We start from the raw sequence: 19,198 nt of genomic DNA on the forward strand, positions 1-19,198 counted from the left end.
TTCAGAATTGTTTATAATTTTATATATATATGTGTATGTGTGTGTGTGTATGTATATTGTCACGAAGTGTACCAAGTACCTGTTTACTACACAACTAGTCACCAAAATCTAAGAATTTACCTCACTTCAGCTAGATACCTGAACCCTCATAAAAATGAAATTACGACTGAACACTAAAGGTAACAGTGATCCTTTTAAAACTTACTTATCACTTGAAAAATCAAACTAAGTTTATCAAGTTATGGATGAGGTACTAAAATATACTAGATAAAAAAGGGCATCACTCCATCAAACAACTATAATTGTTTCCCTGCTCTTTATTCACTTCAATTAATTAGAGGAGAACAAAACATGTCTATCACTTTGCCTTATGCACACACAAATAACCCTATTCACTGGTGGTCAAAAAATGAAACTGTTTTTAAGTATGTAACTTACCCAGTAGTTACATTGCTATTGTTTCGAACCGAACTGCAGCTAGAATTCAAAATTTACGCCAGCAAAACAAAAAACAATATGGCGGCTAGGAGATAGATACCCCCTCTGCCCACTGATGGAGGAGTGAGGAACTACTTTAACACAAAACTTCAGTCGTTTCTGCTGGCTTATGCTGTTCACACTTGTTTGCAGCAGCTGCTAGAATTCAGGATTATTCTGTTATTGGAATCTGGTGATGCACTTAGTGTTTTGTCTTCAAGAATTAGGTAGGACAAGCAGTTACATCTTTTCCAGCTTGTGTTATTTTAGCTCCCATCTTTTCTTTGCAGTATGTCAGACTCGAGCTCAGGTAAGAACAGGGCAATTAGAGTTTGCAGCAAAGGGTGCAAAAGTAGGTTAGCTAAGTAAATTTATGATGCACATACCGTTTGCATGCTACTTGTAGGGGTCAGGACTGTAACCCAGATTTAACGTGATAAATGTAGAGATTGGGATGAAGGGAAGTGGAAGATGTATTCTACTAGGATGAAAAAATTAGATTCTGATAGGAAGCGGACAGCTGCAGTTAGAGCTTCCTCTAAGGAAGTAGATAATCAGGATCATGAACTTTCCGTTTCTCCGATTAACACCCCTCCTGCTAATCAACCTGTTCCTTCACCTGATTTCCTTTCACCCAAAACTGATCCCATAACCAGCCTCGAAGCCCGTATGAACTTGAAATTCTCGTTAATGCTTTAAGCTGTTGAGAAGTTGGGAACCTCTGTAAAATCCTTGGAGGATAAAGTGACGAATGTTAGTGTTTGTGAAGTGGAGGAGGTGGCTACTCGGCCCGCTCGTGCTCCTAGGCAAAGGTCCCTGCTAAACTCCCCATCTCCCAGGAGGAAGCATACTGGAGGCCCAAGGGAGGCGAGCGGGGTCTGCTTCTGGGTAGTCGCCCTCTCAGGCGGATCTGATGTTGAATCCCAGACTGCAAAGGAGCGCCATTGCTATAGACGCCCCCTGGCTCCCTCGTCATGTCTAGGAAAGGCGTCTCCAGGGAGGAATTTGCGAACCTTTCAAGTTCGGGAGAGTCTTCGCCCAGGTGCCAATGGTCTCCTTCGGGTAAGTCTCACCCGCTTAAAAGGTCTCGCGGTGGCTCGCCTGAGGCAGTACCTAAGAAATGAACGCTTGTTCATGCTTCTCTTTCCCCTGGTTGTAGTTGGTGGGAGGCTTCGGAGGTTTTTTCGCCTTCCTGAGACGGTGAAGGAGCACCTGAGTTGGCCCCAAGGCGCCGATTAACATCTGCTAAGAAGAATAAGAGGATTTCGCTTGATGTGGAGACGCAAAAGCAGTTGTTTCGACTGGATGATGAAGAGGAGGTAGCGCGTGAGCGCCAGTAGCAGGAGTAGCGCATTCTTGCGCCTGAAACTTTGACTTGTTCGTTGGCACCAACTCGCCTCTCGTCAGCCAGACACTAGGGTTCTCCAACATGTATTTCGAGCAGGAAGTTCAGGACCTTTTGGCGATTTCAATTCAAGATTTTGGGTTTTGTGCAACCCACTCAGAACAACTCATTCTCTGGTAGTCTTTTCCTCTACACATTTGGATGGGGAAGCAGATGAAGAAGGTGATGAGGAAATAGAACAGGAGAGGCACAATTCCACCGCTTACAAGAAGCTTTTGAAATCTTCTTTCTTGAGGGATTGGATGAAGAGTGCTTCGCACTTACGAAGATTGTTTTGTCTATTTCGGCACTGAAAGCACAAAAACGGATCGATGCTTGGCTCCTTAAGAAGAGGGAGCAGGGCAAGACTATCATCTATTTTCCTTCTTCCAGATTGACGTCTCGGAGACAACTCTGCTACGAGACCGGAGAAGCCTTCTCTTTGGGAGTTTCTGCTTCCTCCCAGAGAGACTTCTCGGGGCTTATCGACACTTCGAGACATTCAGCTCTTAATTTGGCAAAGGTTATGTTTTCTACGCTCGAACTGGACACCTGTTGAAGCACATCTTTCCTATTTTTGAGGTGGTCAGGTTTTTTGGACTGGTCCATTGGAGCTTTGGGCCGCAAGATTTCTGCATGTTCTTCTTTGAATGAGGAGTCGTTTACGGGTGTATCGGAAGTCCTTAACGTTTTAGATCAAGGAGTTATCGACGCTGCTTCGGGACTGACTGCTATGTTTTCTTTAGGCGTCCTTAAAAAGAGAGAATTATGGTGTTCTTTCCTTACGAAGAGAGTGTCAAGAATTCAGAGGTCAGCCTTGTTGTTTGCACCTCGTAATAAGAAGAACCTGTTTCCAGAGAAACTGTTAGTGCAGATTTCTTGGGCTCTTCAGAAGAAATCTACGCAGGATTTTCTGTCTCAATCCTCCAAGAGACCAAGAGAGACTTCGGTTGCTTCGCCAGTTGTACGTCCGACTTCGTCGTCTTCTTCTTCTATCTTTAGCGCAAGTGGCCGATCTTTTCTTTTACTTGAAAATGAAGCTATTATCTACAGTCAACCCTTGTTAAGATGGACTAATAGGGGGGCTAGGGTGTCCGCCTTAGCCGATAGTCCAGGTTAACCGGTGATTATATATACTATATTTCATTATTCTTTATAAAGAGTATGCATAATAAACCAATGTAGAAATGTTTGAATTAAAACTCATGGTAAAAGATAAAAAATGAAGAATAAAACATGATAAAAATGATAGAATGCAGCCGAATATGTAGATGCCTAGGCCGAGACAAACGCATAATTGTTAATTTTTTTTTTTTATTCATTCATTATAGTTTATTATTATCTATATTAGTATGCTGTGAAATAAATGTGAGATGACAAATATTATCAGTAATAAAATAGTGGGACAGTTAAGACCATAAGTTCACTAATATTTTGTTTTCAAAAACATTCGTAAAATGCTAAAATATTCATGATCACAATGATTGTAATTCAACTTGTGAATTTTAACGGTAACTAAGACTATAAAATACATTTCATTATTTCTCTTGGAGAGGGTTGTTTTTTTATTGTTACCAACCAATGTTGTCATCAGTTTGCAGTCGTAAATCTGAGGACGCTCTGGAATAGGATTCGCAAGTGGTGACGCAACACTACAACAGGCTGTTGTGGGATTTTTCATACCACTATATTAACGTTAAAATTATTGTTGAATTCATGTTTTCATGAAATAAGTATATAAGGCAAATTATTAAGTAATTTTTTGCCATCAGCAGTCAAATAATCCAGATCATGGCATTGTTCAAAATTAGTGCTGCCACAACATATTTCTATAAATAGAACACGTAGAGGGCTGTCATTGGCTAGCAGATCTCCATGGCAACCAGCCAGCCAATCTGGTTGTAGCTGTAGTCTGTCTGAGAAAGAACTTTTGCTCAGAGAAGCTGATGACATAGGTGCGTATGTTTTGAATATAAAACGTAGTTTTTAATAGTGTATTTTACTGGTTGCATGAAGAATAGAATGAATTCCTTCTTATTCTTCTTTTAACGTGCTCCCCGATTTTGTATGGGGTGTAAACGATGCCTTCTTTTGAAGGACTTTGATTTGCTTGATTAGAGATCTTCAGCACCAAAACATATTTTCTTTTTTGGCTTCAGAAGATATTTTACAAAGCTGCATTGACATAGCTTTAAAAACAAAATTCTTCTCTTAATCTCCCAAAGATAGAACTACGCTGGTTAGAGGGAACTGGCAATTCTCTCTCTCTCTCTCTCTCTCTCTCTCTCTCCCTCTCTCTCTCTCTCTCTCTCTCTCTCTCTCTCTCTCTCTCTCTCTCTCTCTCTCTCTCTCTCTCTCTCGTCATTTACACGTAAACACAGATAGAATTACTCTCTCTCTCTCTCTCTCTCTCTCTCTCTCTCTCTCTCTCTCTCTCTCTCTCTCTCTCTCTCTCTCTCTCTCTCTCAAGTATTGTTCAGTAACTCAGATTTTGTCTTCGTAAAGTTTGTCTTTTGTCAAGGTCTTTCTTTTCCTAAAAAAACAAACAAACCATCGTACTGTAGCTACTGTACTAGTCGGACAGTAGATAGGTAAAACTATTAACGCTCAGTGATTGGCTACGATACTTCAAATGACGATACGCACCATACGAGAGTTAAATCTGTTACAACTTAAAACATTTCAATTCAGTACAGTATAAATACAGAACAGTATGTATAAAATAAAATATAATGAAAAGTTTTTTATTTACCTTTGGTAAATAAAAAGGAAAATGGTACGTGACGAGCAGAGGAACAGTATCTAAAATTGTGGTTGAACATTATGTATTTTAAATTGGCTGACCCTCCTTGATGTCAGTCTTATCCGATTAGCCGGGTTAATGAGGTCTGGCTCATTGATGGTCTACTGTACCTCTACCGTTAAGGTTGACTCTCCAAGCGGCCAATGAAGAATTAGAGGAATTTATTTCTGGTGATAGAAATTAATTTCTCATCATAATATGGTTCGGATTCCACAATTAGCTGTAGGTCCCGTTGCTAGGTAACCAGTTAGTTCTTAGCCACGTAAAATAAATCTAATCCTTCCGGCCAGCCCTAGGAGAGCTGTTAACCAGCTCAGTGGTCTGTTAAACTAAAAATATACTTAATTTCTACCATTAAGGGTACAGGGATGTTAAAACAAGTGTTTTGATACCATGGTCTAGATTGGTCTGGTGACAAAGACTTGTCAGATTTAATTAAGTCCTTGATAAGGAGAGAACGGAAGGACCAAGATTAATAGGTTGGAACTTGGACGTGGTTCTGAAGTGGCTTAGGAATGATAGATTCGATCCTGTCAGTACAGCATCTTTGAGAGAGGTGACGAGAAAGACAATATTTTTAGTAGCGAAAAGGAAAAGTGAAGTGCATGCCTTAATTGAAAAAAAGTAGGTTTTGCAAATGGAAACGCTATCTGTTCCTTTAATATGGGTTTTATGGCCAAGGATGAAACCCCATCCAGGCCTTGGCCACGGTCGTTCGAGATTCATAATCTGATAGATCTAGTTGACAGAGAAGAGGAGAGACTCGGCGCTGAGTAATCCCGATGGGTTCCGCCGTTTGGTTTTCCAGACCTAAATTTCGTAATCAAATCAAATAAAATCAAAATGAGAGATACTTGTGCCCCGTTAGAGCTCTCAGGTTCTATATTCAAGCGACCAAGTCTATTAGAGGTAACTCGGGCCATCTCTGGTGCTCTGTTAAGAATCCTTCTCGACCCATCTCAGAAAACGTTGGCTTTCTTTATTCGGAAATGTAATAGTGTGAGGCTCATGACAATTTGGATGATCGGAGTGCAGTGTTTTGAAAGTTAAAACGCATGAAGTATGAGAGGTTGCACCTCTCTGGCCTTCAGACACAATTTGTCTCTTTCTTCATTGTACTGGCGACCTTTGGAGGAGTAGGTCAGTGTTCATTTTTCGCATTATCTACTGAGATATGGAGACAACATATGATATTGCAGTACCCAGGTCCTTTCGTAGTGGCTGTACGGTATTGGGTGAAGGTGATATGAAGTACATCCTTCCTTAGTGTCCCCCTCTCCTTGATGCAGGTTGATCGATTCTGCTGGGGGCAATGGTGCTGACGTTTAGAGTACCTCTCAGTCACTAGTTCTTTTTTTAAGGGGGTTTAATTTTTGGTGTAGGCTAGTGGTGATACCCATCGATTGGTTTATATTTTTGGTTGGTATTGCACCTTGAGCAGGGGCATTTGTTTGGTCATCCTTTGTGTCCTATGAACCCTTCTAGGTCACAAGGATAATTCACTTGCTATAGACGTCCCATGGCTCCCTCGCCACGTCTAGCAGTTAAAAAGAGCTCCATATTTAAGAGGCAGAATCAGTATGGATTGCTCACTTAACAGGTGAACTTACAACACTTCTTTTACCCACAAATTTAATATAGTTCTGTCAATTCATGGCCCCACCTCCTTTAGTGTGGGAATCAGCAGTGTAACTACTGGGTAAGTTACATACTCAAAAATGACATTTTCATAATAAAATAAAGTTTTAAGTATACATGATCAAAGCCCTCCCGCCTCCCCTGTCATGAATGTAGGGCATAAATGACTGAGGTTTTGTGTTAAAGTAGTTCCTCACTCCTCCACCAGTGGGCAGAGGGGTTATCTCCTAGCCGCCACATTGTTTTTTGTTTTGCTGGCGCAAATTTTGAATTCTAGCTGCCGTTTGGTTTGAAACAATAACAATGTAACTACTGGGTAAGTATACTTAAAACTTTATTTTATTATGAAAATGTCATGTTTTTAAAACTTTAAATACAAAAATTTATTTATAACTTCAAAAGTTATAATTAGAATTCACAATCTTAAAAATTTACTACTTGAAAACAACACAAGATTTAATTAATTCTTAAACAAGGTTAATTCACAAAACTTTAATTTATCAAGAAATTATGTTAACTAAGCAAAATTTAAACTATTAAGAATTACTCAAGATTTGAAAAAGAAATCTTAACAAATGAAAATCAAATCAAGTATGCAGTGTTAAAGTATAAAAAAATGTGTAAAATGCTAAGTACAGGCAGTCCCCGGTTATCGGCAGCCTCGGTTACTGGCGATCTGGTTTTACGGCGCTTGTCTAGCGACGACAATAACCAGATTTTCGTCGCTGATAACTGGTTATCGGCGCTGATCACCTCTTATCGGGCGGTGCTGATCACTGGTTATTGGCGCTGCTAACCGTTATCGGCGCCGCTCAACCAGGATCAGTGCTATTATCCCGATTTTCGTTAGCGGTGATTTTCGGTTGTCGTCACGCCGTTGAGGAACGGAACGCCGATAACCGACTGCCTGTAATAATGTTAAATCACCAACACAAAGTGTGGTAAAACTATGAAATTGCAAACACAAGAATTAGAAATGCAAGAACAAGAACATACAAAAAATGCACTAAAGGTTTATCAACAATAATTCACTAAGGCAAAATCTCTTTAAGCTTCTATTTTTTTACCATGGTAAAATAAGTAAAACCACTTTATCTTATACAAGTTTCTGAACACTTTTACAAAACTCTTGCTGCAACAGAAACACACTTTTATGTACGGTGCCGTTACACTTCTATTACACTTTCTTGTACTAAGACCTCAGAAAGATATACACTTTACTACTGACCACACAAATCTATTATATTATAAATTTTATTCTCTTCTGAAGGAAGAGAGGGATAAGAGAGAGAGAGAGAGACAGACAGACAGACAGACAGACAGACAGACAAAACCTAACCAAACTCTACAGAGTCTCTGTCTGGACTGACAGTCTCCCAAACCTCTACTATGAAAATAAACCTATGTTGCCAGTTAGGCATTTTTTTTGGAAATGGGTCACTCTGGGAACCTTCCCTGGAAAAAAAGGAATAAACTGTATTTTTTCCCCTGGAGGAGGGAAAATAAACAATGGAATTTTTCTCTGGCCCAGAAGAGCTATCTAGGCCTGTCAACATACATTCTTTTAAATTGAGAGGGGATTTCCTGTATGCACACTTGTTCAAACACAAAAAGGCTTCTGGACCAACCAGCTTATATAAACCTGTCATCCCATATCTATTTTTAATGACAGCTTAAGTAGATACAGAAACAAATCTTCGCTTACCTTCGCCCTGTTCAACAAATATTATCTCAACCTGTCATCGTATCTCTATTTTAAAGGATAACTTAAGTGGTTTGGGGGCTTTTATCACATAAAGGGACAAATACCGTGGTCACACACCTGACACCTGAATAAACATTCAGCTGTGCAACACAAGTCACTTACCAACTGGGTAAACATTAACCTCACAAAGAGCTGTATTTTATCACACAGCCAACTAACCCTTGTAAGATCTGAGACCTGATATCTCAACACACAACACACGACAAATACAAGAGAGAATATATCAAAATTACAGAAAACATTAATTTTATAGAAAACATACATATTATAAGACATTATCTATATATATATATATATATATATATATATATATATATATATATATATATATATATATATATATATATATATATATATATATATATATCTTCTTCTTCTTCTTTTTTAACGTGCTTTTCCCATTTTTGTATGGGGTAAGCACGATGCCTTCTTTTGAAGGATTTTTTGATTTGGCTTTAGGGTAGACCCTGTGGTCTCACGGCTGCCCTGCCTGACATCGCTAGACCCGGTAGCGTATGTTTCATGTATCATACCCGAATTATATATATATATATATATATATATATATATATATATATATATATATATATATATACATATATATATTTTTTAAAATATATTTCAAAGCAGTATACTCCTCATCCATGTAGATCTCATCCATGTAGATAGACAATATTAAAAGAAAATTGATGATGAAAATTTTATAGTAAAAAGAGAATAAGAATATTATAAAACAGGCCTCATCAGCTCTAGAGATTCTTTGCTAACAGTTGCAAACTAACTCAGCAGGTTGGTTAAACTATCTTGGTAGTAATGTTGCAAGTTGAAAATGCTAGAATAACTAAGGAAAGGAAGACAGATGTCAATCTTAAAGAGAAAAATAAAAGAAATTTGTACCTTGATATTTTCATTGTAAAATACTTCTTTGTTGCCATAGTTTATGGGTAAATTTTGATTTTTTTGCTTCTCTTATAGTTATAGGTTAAGAAAAAGAGGAGAGAAAGAGGCTGTAGTTACATTGAAATTGAGTGAGCCCTGGAAACCAATAGATCCGCATGCTGAGGCTCCAGCTAAACGCCCCATAAGAGCAGGACGTCTCCGCAAACCTTTACCATGTAATTGTCACCAGAGGGAGCAAAAAGTAAGTTTTATCTCTGTGCTGTAAATCTCTTTCTTTCTCTTGAGTGTTTTTACATCATATTTTTCCATGATTGGTTTAGACCTTAAGTGAGTTTGCTACTCTTTTCTCAAGTAGGTTTTAAATACATTTGAGTACCCTTGAAGATATGCAAATGCACATGGTGTAACAAAAAGAATTATACAAATTTTTCTGTACTGTCCACAGAAGTTGAAAGTGACTATTTACAATCCTTTTGTGGGCCTCTTTTACAAGACACTTGTAAAAGTATGCTAATTTTAGAAAGTTATACTGTACATGTTTTTTCTAATAATTTAATTTATTTTGTAAAATTATAATTTACAGCTCGCACATCATAACATAAGTACTAAAATCAGTAACAAATTTTGAGTAAATTTATTCTAAAATATTTACAAGATTTACTGAGATGGGGAGATGAAGTGCCTTTTTGTGAGGTGTACATGTTTTTTCTAATATTTCTTTGGACTTGACTTTGAAAATTACAACAATTGTATCTGAACTACTATCATAAAAGATAAAAACTAAAACCAACAGCAATCCCTCGGTAAATTTATAAGCAAATAAAAAAAGGATGTCCTAGAGTTATGGAGAGGCAGTACATGCCCCCATGAAATCTTAAGGCTGACTGATCTACCTCTCTCCGTACTGAGGTAATACAGTTGCCATAAGTCATTTATGACCCATTGAAGTGCTATGAAAATTTTTCCCACTAATTTCATCCAAACTGTATGGCAGGCAATATTAATCCTCATAAGAGTTAGCCCGGCAGTCACTCAAAACCTGTTATAATTCTTCATATGATCATGCCTGTCCAGTAAGGGTTAATACATGTTGTATTGAAGCAGTTCCTATATAATTGTAAACTTTAATTTTAGTCATATTAAGAGAACCTCTTGAATCACCACACAAGTGATTGTTAGTAGTGCTTTTTAGTCTTTGAAAGTTTTTTTTATTTTTATGTACTTGTACAGGATGTAGGGGCATTTTCTTGCACACAATTGTTGCAGGATGATGGGAAAAATTTAGAGGTTAACGAAAACTCATATCCACCTAACCTAATTTATTAACCTTAATACTACAACAACCATCAAAAGAACCTTAACCTAGTTTATTCCACACCTATCAAAAGAACCTTAACCTAGTTTATCAATCTTAATACCATAACAACCTTCAAAAAGAACCTTGACCTGATTCATTAATCTTAATCTACAATGACCATCAAAGAGAACCTTGACCTAATTCATTAATCTTAATCTACAACGACCACCAAAAAAGAACCTAATTCATAACTCTTAATACTACAGTGACCTGTGTTGGTTTTCAAAGAATCAATTAATCCCTGCTGTCAATAAATCAGGAAAGCCAATGTTATATTCCTTACTGTCTTAGTTTTTCACTGTCAGCATCAACTTCTTCAGTAACCTTTTCACTTCCTTGATTCACCTCAAACTTCTCTGTCTTACTCTTTTTATCTTCCTCTTTGAAGTGATTTCTCCTTTTCCACAAACTATACTTGAGGCTTCCAACTGAGCCTAGAGCCCATCTGTTTATAACCAACTCAGCAGTGGCCGGACAAGCGTTTTTGTTTCTGCAGTCTGGCAGTTTTGCGTTCTGTCCCTATGTCCTCACTCTCTGCCTTATCCCTTCCTCTATTTGCAACTGCTCTTCTAATTGTCTCTTTGTTTGAAGTAATTTTACGATTTTTTAGATTTCTTGCTCTCTGTATCAGGTGAAGGAGAATCCAGTTACTCTACCCTGACACACTCAAGCAAACTGCAAGTAAAAAAGAAAAATACAATATATTTACATCAGACATTTACAACAAAAACACATAAAATAAACGTAAGAGAAAAACATCACAACGGAAAAAACAAAAATTCAGTCACACAAACCTACTTTTCAAACGCCATCACAAGGATACATTTCTTTGTCAGAAGGATATAGGGAGGCACAAACTGCTTTCTCTTAAGTGCATTTTCTATTGCCAAATTGAAATTTTTGTTTTATCAGCAGTAACTATAAGTTTAGCAAGAAGTGAGTCGACACATAATGGGAAAAAAACATACACTGCATGTTTTTGGTTTATGCTGACTTCCTTTGACCAGTGTTGTTACCTTAAATTTTATTTTTGTCATATTTTTACATATTTGGGATGGATCTTACCTGCTGCTAAAGATAGCTTACATCTGTGCTGATAGGCATGGAGATATAAGCTATCTTTAACAATAAGTATCCTAATGATAAAATTTATATTTTATATAATTAACTTACCCAGCAAGTGCTTAGCTAAGAGTTTCTAACTTGATGGCAGCTTCAGTTTTGAAATTTGCGGTAGCGATAGTCTTGTTTTTTTAGGTGACTAACCCCGCCCAGTTTTGGGAGAGAGAGGAATAACTTAGCCAAGAGCTTCACTTTTTTTTTTTTTCTGCCGGCTTAACAGCAACAGTGTTAAGAAAGCAGCTCAGTTTTGGTTTTCAGCTTGAGATTCTTACCTTTTGGTGATGTATTTTTGCCTGGTAGCCTTCGGATTTGTATTGCTTAACTGACAGTATATTTTTTTTGCTGATTTTGACTTATCGTTCTCTTAGGAGATTTACTTATTTTAGCTCTGTTAGCTAGTAACTATGTCAGACTCCAGGGCATCAAGTATTAGGTATCGCAGTAGAGGCTGCAAGAGGACATATTTGTTCAATTGACGTGACTTGTGAGGAATTCTGTGAATGGGACACAAGAAAATGAAAGACTAGCTTCTGACCTATCCAAGTTAGAAAGGAACCGTAAGAGAAAAGCAGCTGCTAGAGCTGAGATTAAATTAACAACTCAAGACATGACTCAGGATTCTAATGAGGTTATTATTCTTTCTCTCCCTTCTCCTGCTAAAGTGATTCCTCCTATTTCCAGCCCTCATCCTGTACCATTGATCTGCTCCTCGTTCCCTCGCTCCTGACCCAGATAGCTACGCCAGTTTCAAATCAAAATTTGATAAGAAGTTTGATGCTCTTGCTAATACAGTGGCTCAATCAGGTGATTCGATGTGTGTCCTCGTGGACAAATTCAGTGCAAAGTGTTCAGATGGTGTGTTTGTGGAGAAGGTGGCTACCCGTCCCACCAACGCTCCTAGGTAAAGGTCACTACCATACTCCCCCAGCCCCGGGAGGAAGCATACTGGAGGCCCAATGGAGGTCGGTGGGGTCTTCCCATGGGTAGTCGTCCCCTCAGTCGCACCTGTGACATCCCAGGTGTCGACAAAAGGCAGCTGCTGGAAAGGCGTGCCTAGTGTGCATCAACTCTCGTCCAGTTCGGAGAATTTTAGCCCTTGTCATGGGTGCCAGTGGAGATTCTGGGACGAGTCTCATCTGTTGAAAAGGTGCGCACCTCTCAGGAACCAGTCTCTTCAGTCATACAGCAAGAGGTTCAGGGAACAGTCTGGTAGTCCACAGCCGTCGTGCAGCAAATGGGACAGTTCTGAACGTTTTTCTCAACCAGTAGCTTCTAGACCATCATCGGTGTCCAGCAAATTATCTAGTTCCTCGGCCAGTTAGGAACCTTCTTGTGATCGTTCATGCTCCTCTTTCAAGTGCCTATTAGGGATTGAGGAGTGCCCATTGGCAGGCGAGCACCCATTGACAGCCAAGCGCCCAGTAGCGACTGAGAGTTCACTAGTAGCTGAGCAATCAGAAGAGAAGAAGTGTCCAGTAGCGCTCACACCGCTTGGTGCCCGAGAACCCTTTGGCGCCAACTCACTCCCCCACGGTTGAGCGCCTGGGTTGTTTGGCGCCTGCTCCTTTATTGATGACTTCTTCATTGAAGCGCCCGTTTTCTTCACATCCTCATTCGACTTTTGCATTGCAACTCCCAGGTCGGACCCTTCCTTGGCACTGCTGCAGAAGCATTTAGATATTATTTTAAGTATTCTTAAGAAATCGATTTCTTTCACAGTAGTGTCTGAAGATCCCTCACTGCCCCGGTTTCATCAGAAGAGGAAGATTAAGGACAGGACTCTACCCTGTCAGCATATGCTGCCTTTCTGAATTATTTTACTGATAAATTTCAGATTCTCTTGCCCAGCTTCTTCTTTTCCGGCTCCTCACGATGATGAGTAACCCACCTGGGATTTGTCTAGACTTCCTAAAGTGGTTTTATCTTCTTTGTCTAAGAAGGCTATGGGAGAAGTGGCTAACTGGCTTTCAGAGAAAAGATGCCAGGGCAAGGCATGCTTTAGAATTCCGCCTTCCAGTCTTTCGGCCAGGAGATATAGGTCATATGCTACTGGAGAGACTCTCTCCTTGGGAGTGGCTGCCTCCTCCAAGGGGAACTTCTCTGGTCTCGTTGATTCAACCCATAGGTTGGCTTTTGCTTCGGCAAAGAGTGTGTTCTCTGTATTGGAGATTGACCATTTACTCAAGAACATGTTCAAAATGTATGAAGTTTTTAGTTTCCCAGATTGGTCCATAGGGGCTTTGGCAAAGAAGATCAGAGATTCGGATCTTTCTCAGGAGTGTTCTCTCCTATGCCAATAAAGCGGCCAGAGATGGTTTTTTGGAGACATCTTCCCTTTATGCCATGGGGATTCTAAAAAAGAGGGAACTCTGGATTTTGTTTGTATCTAAGGGCATTACTGCTTTGCATAAATCAGTTCTTCTCTTCTCGTCCTTGGATAGTACGCATCTTTTCCTGCAAGCAACAGTAGAAGAAGTGGCTTCTCACCTTCATAAGAAGTTAACCCAGGACCTTCCTCTCAATCTATGAGGCACCTGAGAGAGTGGAACGCTGCCCCTACCAAGTCTTCATCTCTTCAGCCGCAGCCCTTTCGAGGCACTAGGCAGAGATTGCAGTCAATACCTTGAGCATCTGTACGCTTCGCCCTGCGTGCGGTCAAGAGACCCTCCACCAAACCTACAGCCTGCAAGTGAGATTTCAGTCCTTCATGTGCCCATGGGGGCCAGACTCTAGCTTTTTTTGGGAAAGTTGGAGAATGAAAAGGGCAGATCAGTGGGTGGAGAATGAAAAGGGCAGATCAGTGGGTGATCAAAGTATAAGGGAAGGGTATTCCATCCCCTTCAAGGGGAAGCCTCCCTTATCCAGCTCTCACATCAAATTTGTGGCTTATTCTGTAGGATCAACGAAGTATTTAGCTCTCTTGAAAGAAGTATCGTCTCTCCTCGAGAAAAAGGTGATAGAAGCGGTGGAAAATATCGAGTCCAAGGTCTTTTACAACAGGCTTTTTGTAGTACCAAAAGCCATGGGAGGATGGAGACCAGTACTTGAAGTGAGTGCGCTGAACTTTTATGTAATGAAAACTAAATTTCATATGGAAACAGTTCAGTCTATCTTATCATTCATTCATCGAGAGGACTGGATGATATCTCTCGATATGAGAGATGCCTACTTCCACACTCCCAGTCTAATCCTTCGGGCCAGCCCTAGGAGAGCTGTTAATCAGCTCAGTGGTCTGGTAAAACTAAGGTATACTTTTTTTTTTAATTCAGCAAGACTCAAGAAAGTATCTGAGATTCATTTTTGGGAATCAAGTATTCCAGTTTTGAGTGTTATGTTTCGGCCTGTCAACATCACCACAGGTGTTCACACAAGTTCTTGCCCCATTAGCCAACTGGCTTCATCTGCTGGGAGTGAATATTTCTCTATACCTGGATGATTGGTTGATTCTTTCGCCCACGAGAGAGGCATGAGAACCTTCGAAGGACTTTGCTATTGACACAGGATCTAGGGTTTGCTGTTGAACCCTTCAAAATCCCAACTGACTCTCAACACATCTTTTTTATGGATGAAGATCGACTCTGTGGAATTTTCGGGCTTCTCCATCCCTGCAAAAGAATAGAAGACTGTCTGAAAGAAAGTAAACCTCCCTTCTCCCTGCCACAAGTCTTCAGCACTCAATGGACGAGTCTCCTGACACCTGTGTTGTCAGTCGAACAGTTTGTGAGGTTGGGAAGGTTGCATATGAGGCCTCTGCAATTCTTTTTAAGAGTCAGTTGGGATCAAAAGATAAATCAAGACTTGTGCATTTTCCCAATAATGCAGGAGATAAAGGAGGACCTGCGTTGGTGGAACTCCGCAAGCAGAATATTGAAGGGAAAGTCTCTTTCCATATAGAACCCCTACCTAGACTTCTTCTCCGACGCGTCGGATCTAGGTTGGGGAGCTCTCCTGGAGGGAAAAGAAGTTTCAGGAGTTTGGTCCCAACTGGAGAAAAATCTTCACATCAACATCAGGGGACTAAAGCGATCGTTTTGGGACTGCAACACTTTGCAAGAGAAGTCCCCAACAAAGTAGTTATGGTTCATGCAGACAACACAACAGCTTTAGCTTATATAAGACTCGAGGGGTGGGGAGACTCACTTATTCTCCCTTTTGCGAGACAGCCAGGAGTCCCCTACTTTGGGCAGATCAGAACCTGACCCAGCTGTTAACGTGGTTCATTCAGGGGAAGTGCAATGTCTTGGCAGATGAACTCAGTTGTTGCAAGCAAATTCTCCCAACAGAATGGACTCTGGACTGTTGGGTATGTTCCGACCTGTGGAAGTTGTGGGGAGAATCGATGGTGGATTTGTTTGCAACTCCCAGGAACCACCGTCTTTCCCTATTCTGCTCACCTTTTCCGGATCCTCAAGCCTGGTGACCGATGCAATGATGCAGAATTGGTCAGGCCTGAACGTGTTTGCCTTCCCTTTGTTTGGGATGGTGAGAGAGGTACTGAAGAAGCTCCAATTGCATCAAAGCACCAAGATGACATTGATAGCTCCCTTCTGGCTGAGGAAAGAATGGTTCCTGGAGCTGCTCGAGCTTCTAGTAGACTTCCCATGCCTTCTTCCAGCAATCTCAAGTCTACTCAGACAACCCCACTACGGGAACTTTTATCAGGACACGTCCACTCTGGCCCTGACAGGGTTTCAACTGTCCAGAGACTTTTGCAAGCGAAAGGCTTTTCAAGAGCTGTGGTAGATGCTGTTTCTAAATGCAGATGACATTCTACTAACAAAGTCTACCAGGCAAAGTGGGCAGTGTTTAGACTTTGTTGTAAGAAGAATAACATTTTTTCTGAAACTACTATAGCTCAAGAAGTGGACTTTCTTCTCTACTTGAGAGCTACCAGGGGTCTTTCATTGTCTACGATAAAAGGATATAGAGTTATGCTTAGCTCTGTCTTTAGACACAGAGGATTAGAGATTTCTTCCAACCAGGATCTCTCAGATATTAGGTCTTTCGACACAACCAAGGTTAACAAGGAGGAAGTATGCCCCTGGTTCTTAGACGTAGTCCTTAACCCTCAAGGGACGGCATAATTTATCAATGTGCACCAGACCGGGAAATTTTGAGGTCGGCAAAATAAAAAAATCACATCAATGGAAAGAGAATGACACGTATGACATTCGCGCTGTATAAATAAAAAAAAATTATAAATTTTTCCCTACCTTCCACGAAGTTGAAAATGACTATTTACAACCCCTTGTGGGGCCCTATTTACAAGACAATCGTAAATTTTACCAACTTATATATGTTTTTTCTAATAAGTTTTTTGGATTTTGTAAAATTATTACTGCTCACACAATATCAAAAAAGATAAGAAATAAAAACATTAACAAATTTTTTGCATATTTGTTGTAAAATATTAGCTTAAATTTACAAGAATATTTTTCTAATATTTCCTTTCAATTTTCTTTGTAAAATTACATTTACACCCGATACTATCGTAAAAGACAAAAACAAAAAACAACAGCACCCCCTTCGTATATTTACAAGCAAATTTACAAAAAGACTCATGTGAGAGAGAGATGCAGTACCTTTTGCCTGAAGTCACAAGCATTACTGATACTTGGCCTAACTCTTACGCCTGTATAAAAGTTGCCATTAGTGAATTTATAGCATATAGAAGTATTGGCACTTTGTTTGAATCATTATTACCATAACAGTGATGCGTAATTCTGCTTCACATCAGCTCAATCCGCCCATCTCCCCAAACCTGTTTTACTTCACACTGAAGCTCAATCCGTCCACTAAGGGTTAAGTGGCTGTCTGACTCACGATTCGAACCCACGCATTCATCGTCATTGAGGAATCTTACTAAGAAGACTGTTTTTCTGGTTGCTCTAGCCACTGCAAGAAGAGTGATTGAGCTCCACGCAATAGACAGAAGGATAGGTTTTTCCCAGGGTGATGCTGTCTGTTCCCTTAGAAGGATAGGTTTTTCTCAGGGTGATGCTGTCTGTTCCCTTACTCATGGCTTTTTAGCCAAAAACAAGAATTCTTCACAACCATTAAAGGTTTACTGAAAATCCTAGGTCCAGAGGAAAAGGAGAGAAGTCTTTGTCCAGTGAGACATGGAGAAGACTTAGGATGACTGCAGTACACTAGGACCATTGTCCGTGGCTGGTGCAGTGTTTGGGAAGGGAAGGTAGGAGGCAACACTTGCATTTTTTTCTATCTCTTCGCCTTGGCAAGGTGTTGAGTTCATGGGAAACCAGGAAGGTACCAGGTACCTAGAGTGCCCATCAGTTTTTTCTGTGTAGGGTGGTGGTTTATTTATATGTTTTTTTATGTTTGGTGTTGGTGACTCTCTGGTTTTGTTTTGTATTGTACTGCGCCCTGGGTAGGGCCATGTAATTGTTGGCTTTGTTAATGATCGGATGTCTCCTTTTTTGCAAAGTTTACTTCATACTTTGTTAGCGATCAGAGTACTCCTCTGCTACGAAGTCACTCACTTCAGTAGAGGTGATCCTGGTTATACCGCCACACCGTTACCTGGTTGAGATGAGTGCCAATGAGAGGCAGTATCGACCTGTGCAGCTCTCTCACCAGGTAAGGAATAACAAGCAATGTTTCAGTGCTAAGCCTATTTATTCTGTTCTCATTTCATTATCACTATTAAAGTTTGGAGTACTAGATGTCCATGAATCCCCCCTCCTTCAGTGTGGATTTAGCTAAGTAATTACTGGGTTACTTGTGTAAAAATGACATTTTTATAATAGAATAAAGTTTTATATATACTTACCCAGTAATTACGAATGGAGTCCTCCCTTCTCCCCTTGCATGGACTTTAGTACATAAACAAAAGTGAAAATACATAAACAAAAGTGAAGCTCTTGGCTAAGTTCCTCTCTCACCCCGAGAGTGGGCGGTGTTAGTAACCTACATAAACAAAAGACTATCGCTACTGCGAATTTCAAAATTAAAGCTGCCGTTGAGTTAGAAACTCTTACCTAGGTAATTCCAAGGTAAGTATATATAAAACTATTTTATTACAAAAATGTCATTTTTACTGTTGCTTGTCCCCATCAGGATGATTTATTAATATTACTTAGGATTTCATTGCTTTTTACTCAGGATATAATTTTATTTTTTATGGTGTACCAAATTAATAGTATCCTGTTCATGGGAGCAGGTCTAGAGATGAGTTTCTAACCCCTTTTCCATGTAGACTATTATTTTTCATACAGTATATGTGTAGGGGTTAGAGCTTATACTTGTATGGGTGGTGGTTCAGTGAGTTTGCTTTTAAGGGGTTGTTAAGGGTAGTAACTCTTATGATAGTATACAATGTCCCATTGGCATAAAAGATAAAGAGGTTATTTGTCCTCTTGTGTTTCTAATGGTCTTGGCCTTTTCATTCAGATACTTGTAACAGACACCTCAGATCTTCATGATATGCCTTCCAAGGCTCTTTTACAGGATCAGATTGAGACAAGTGTTACTGAATGAGTGGATGATGGAAAGTATTTCTTGTTCTTTTCCTCTGTTAGGAAGAGCATAGTGAAGAAAGGGTTTAAAAAATTTTTTAAACTCCCTATAGTTTGGCTTTGTGTCAGGGTGTTTAACCAAAATATATTTACATAGTAATGAGGCAGCCTCAGAAGTACCATGTAATAAGGAATTGGGTATATCAAAAAGAATAAGACAGGTATAATGGAAAGAAAAGGGGTACCAGAAAGGATCAGCAAGTTGAATTATTACATC

At 39.7% G+C, this 19,198-nt stretch overlaps 1 protein-coding gene across 1 annotated transcript in view; it reads left to right on the forward strand.

Moving 5' to 3' along the window:
* Window positions 1-19,198, forward strand: part of LOC136842846 (condensin-2 complex subunit H2-like) — a 68,048-nt gene that overhangs the window by 11,920 nt on the left and 36,930 nt on the right. The window contains 3 exon segments of the mRNA XM_067110720.1: window positions 9,043-9,228; window positions 15,672-16,185; window positions 17,912-18,043. Coding sequence (XP_066966821.1) covers window positions 9,043-9,228; window positions 15,672-16,185; window positions 17,912-18,043 — 832 coding nt within the window.

This window comes from Macrobrachium rosenbergii, chromosome 2, assembly GCF_040412425.1.
Source record: "Macrobrachium rosenbergii isolate ZJJX-2024 chromosome 2, ASM4041242v1, whole genome shotgun sequence".
Classification (NCBI taxonomy): Eukaryota; Metazoa; Arthropoda; class Malacostraca; order Decapoda; family Palaemonidae; genus Macrobrachium; species Macrobrachium rosenbergii.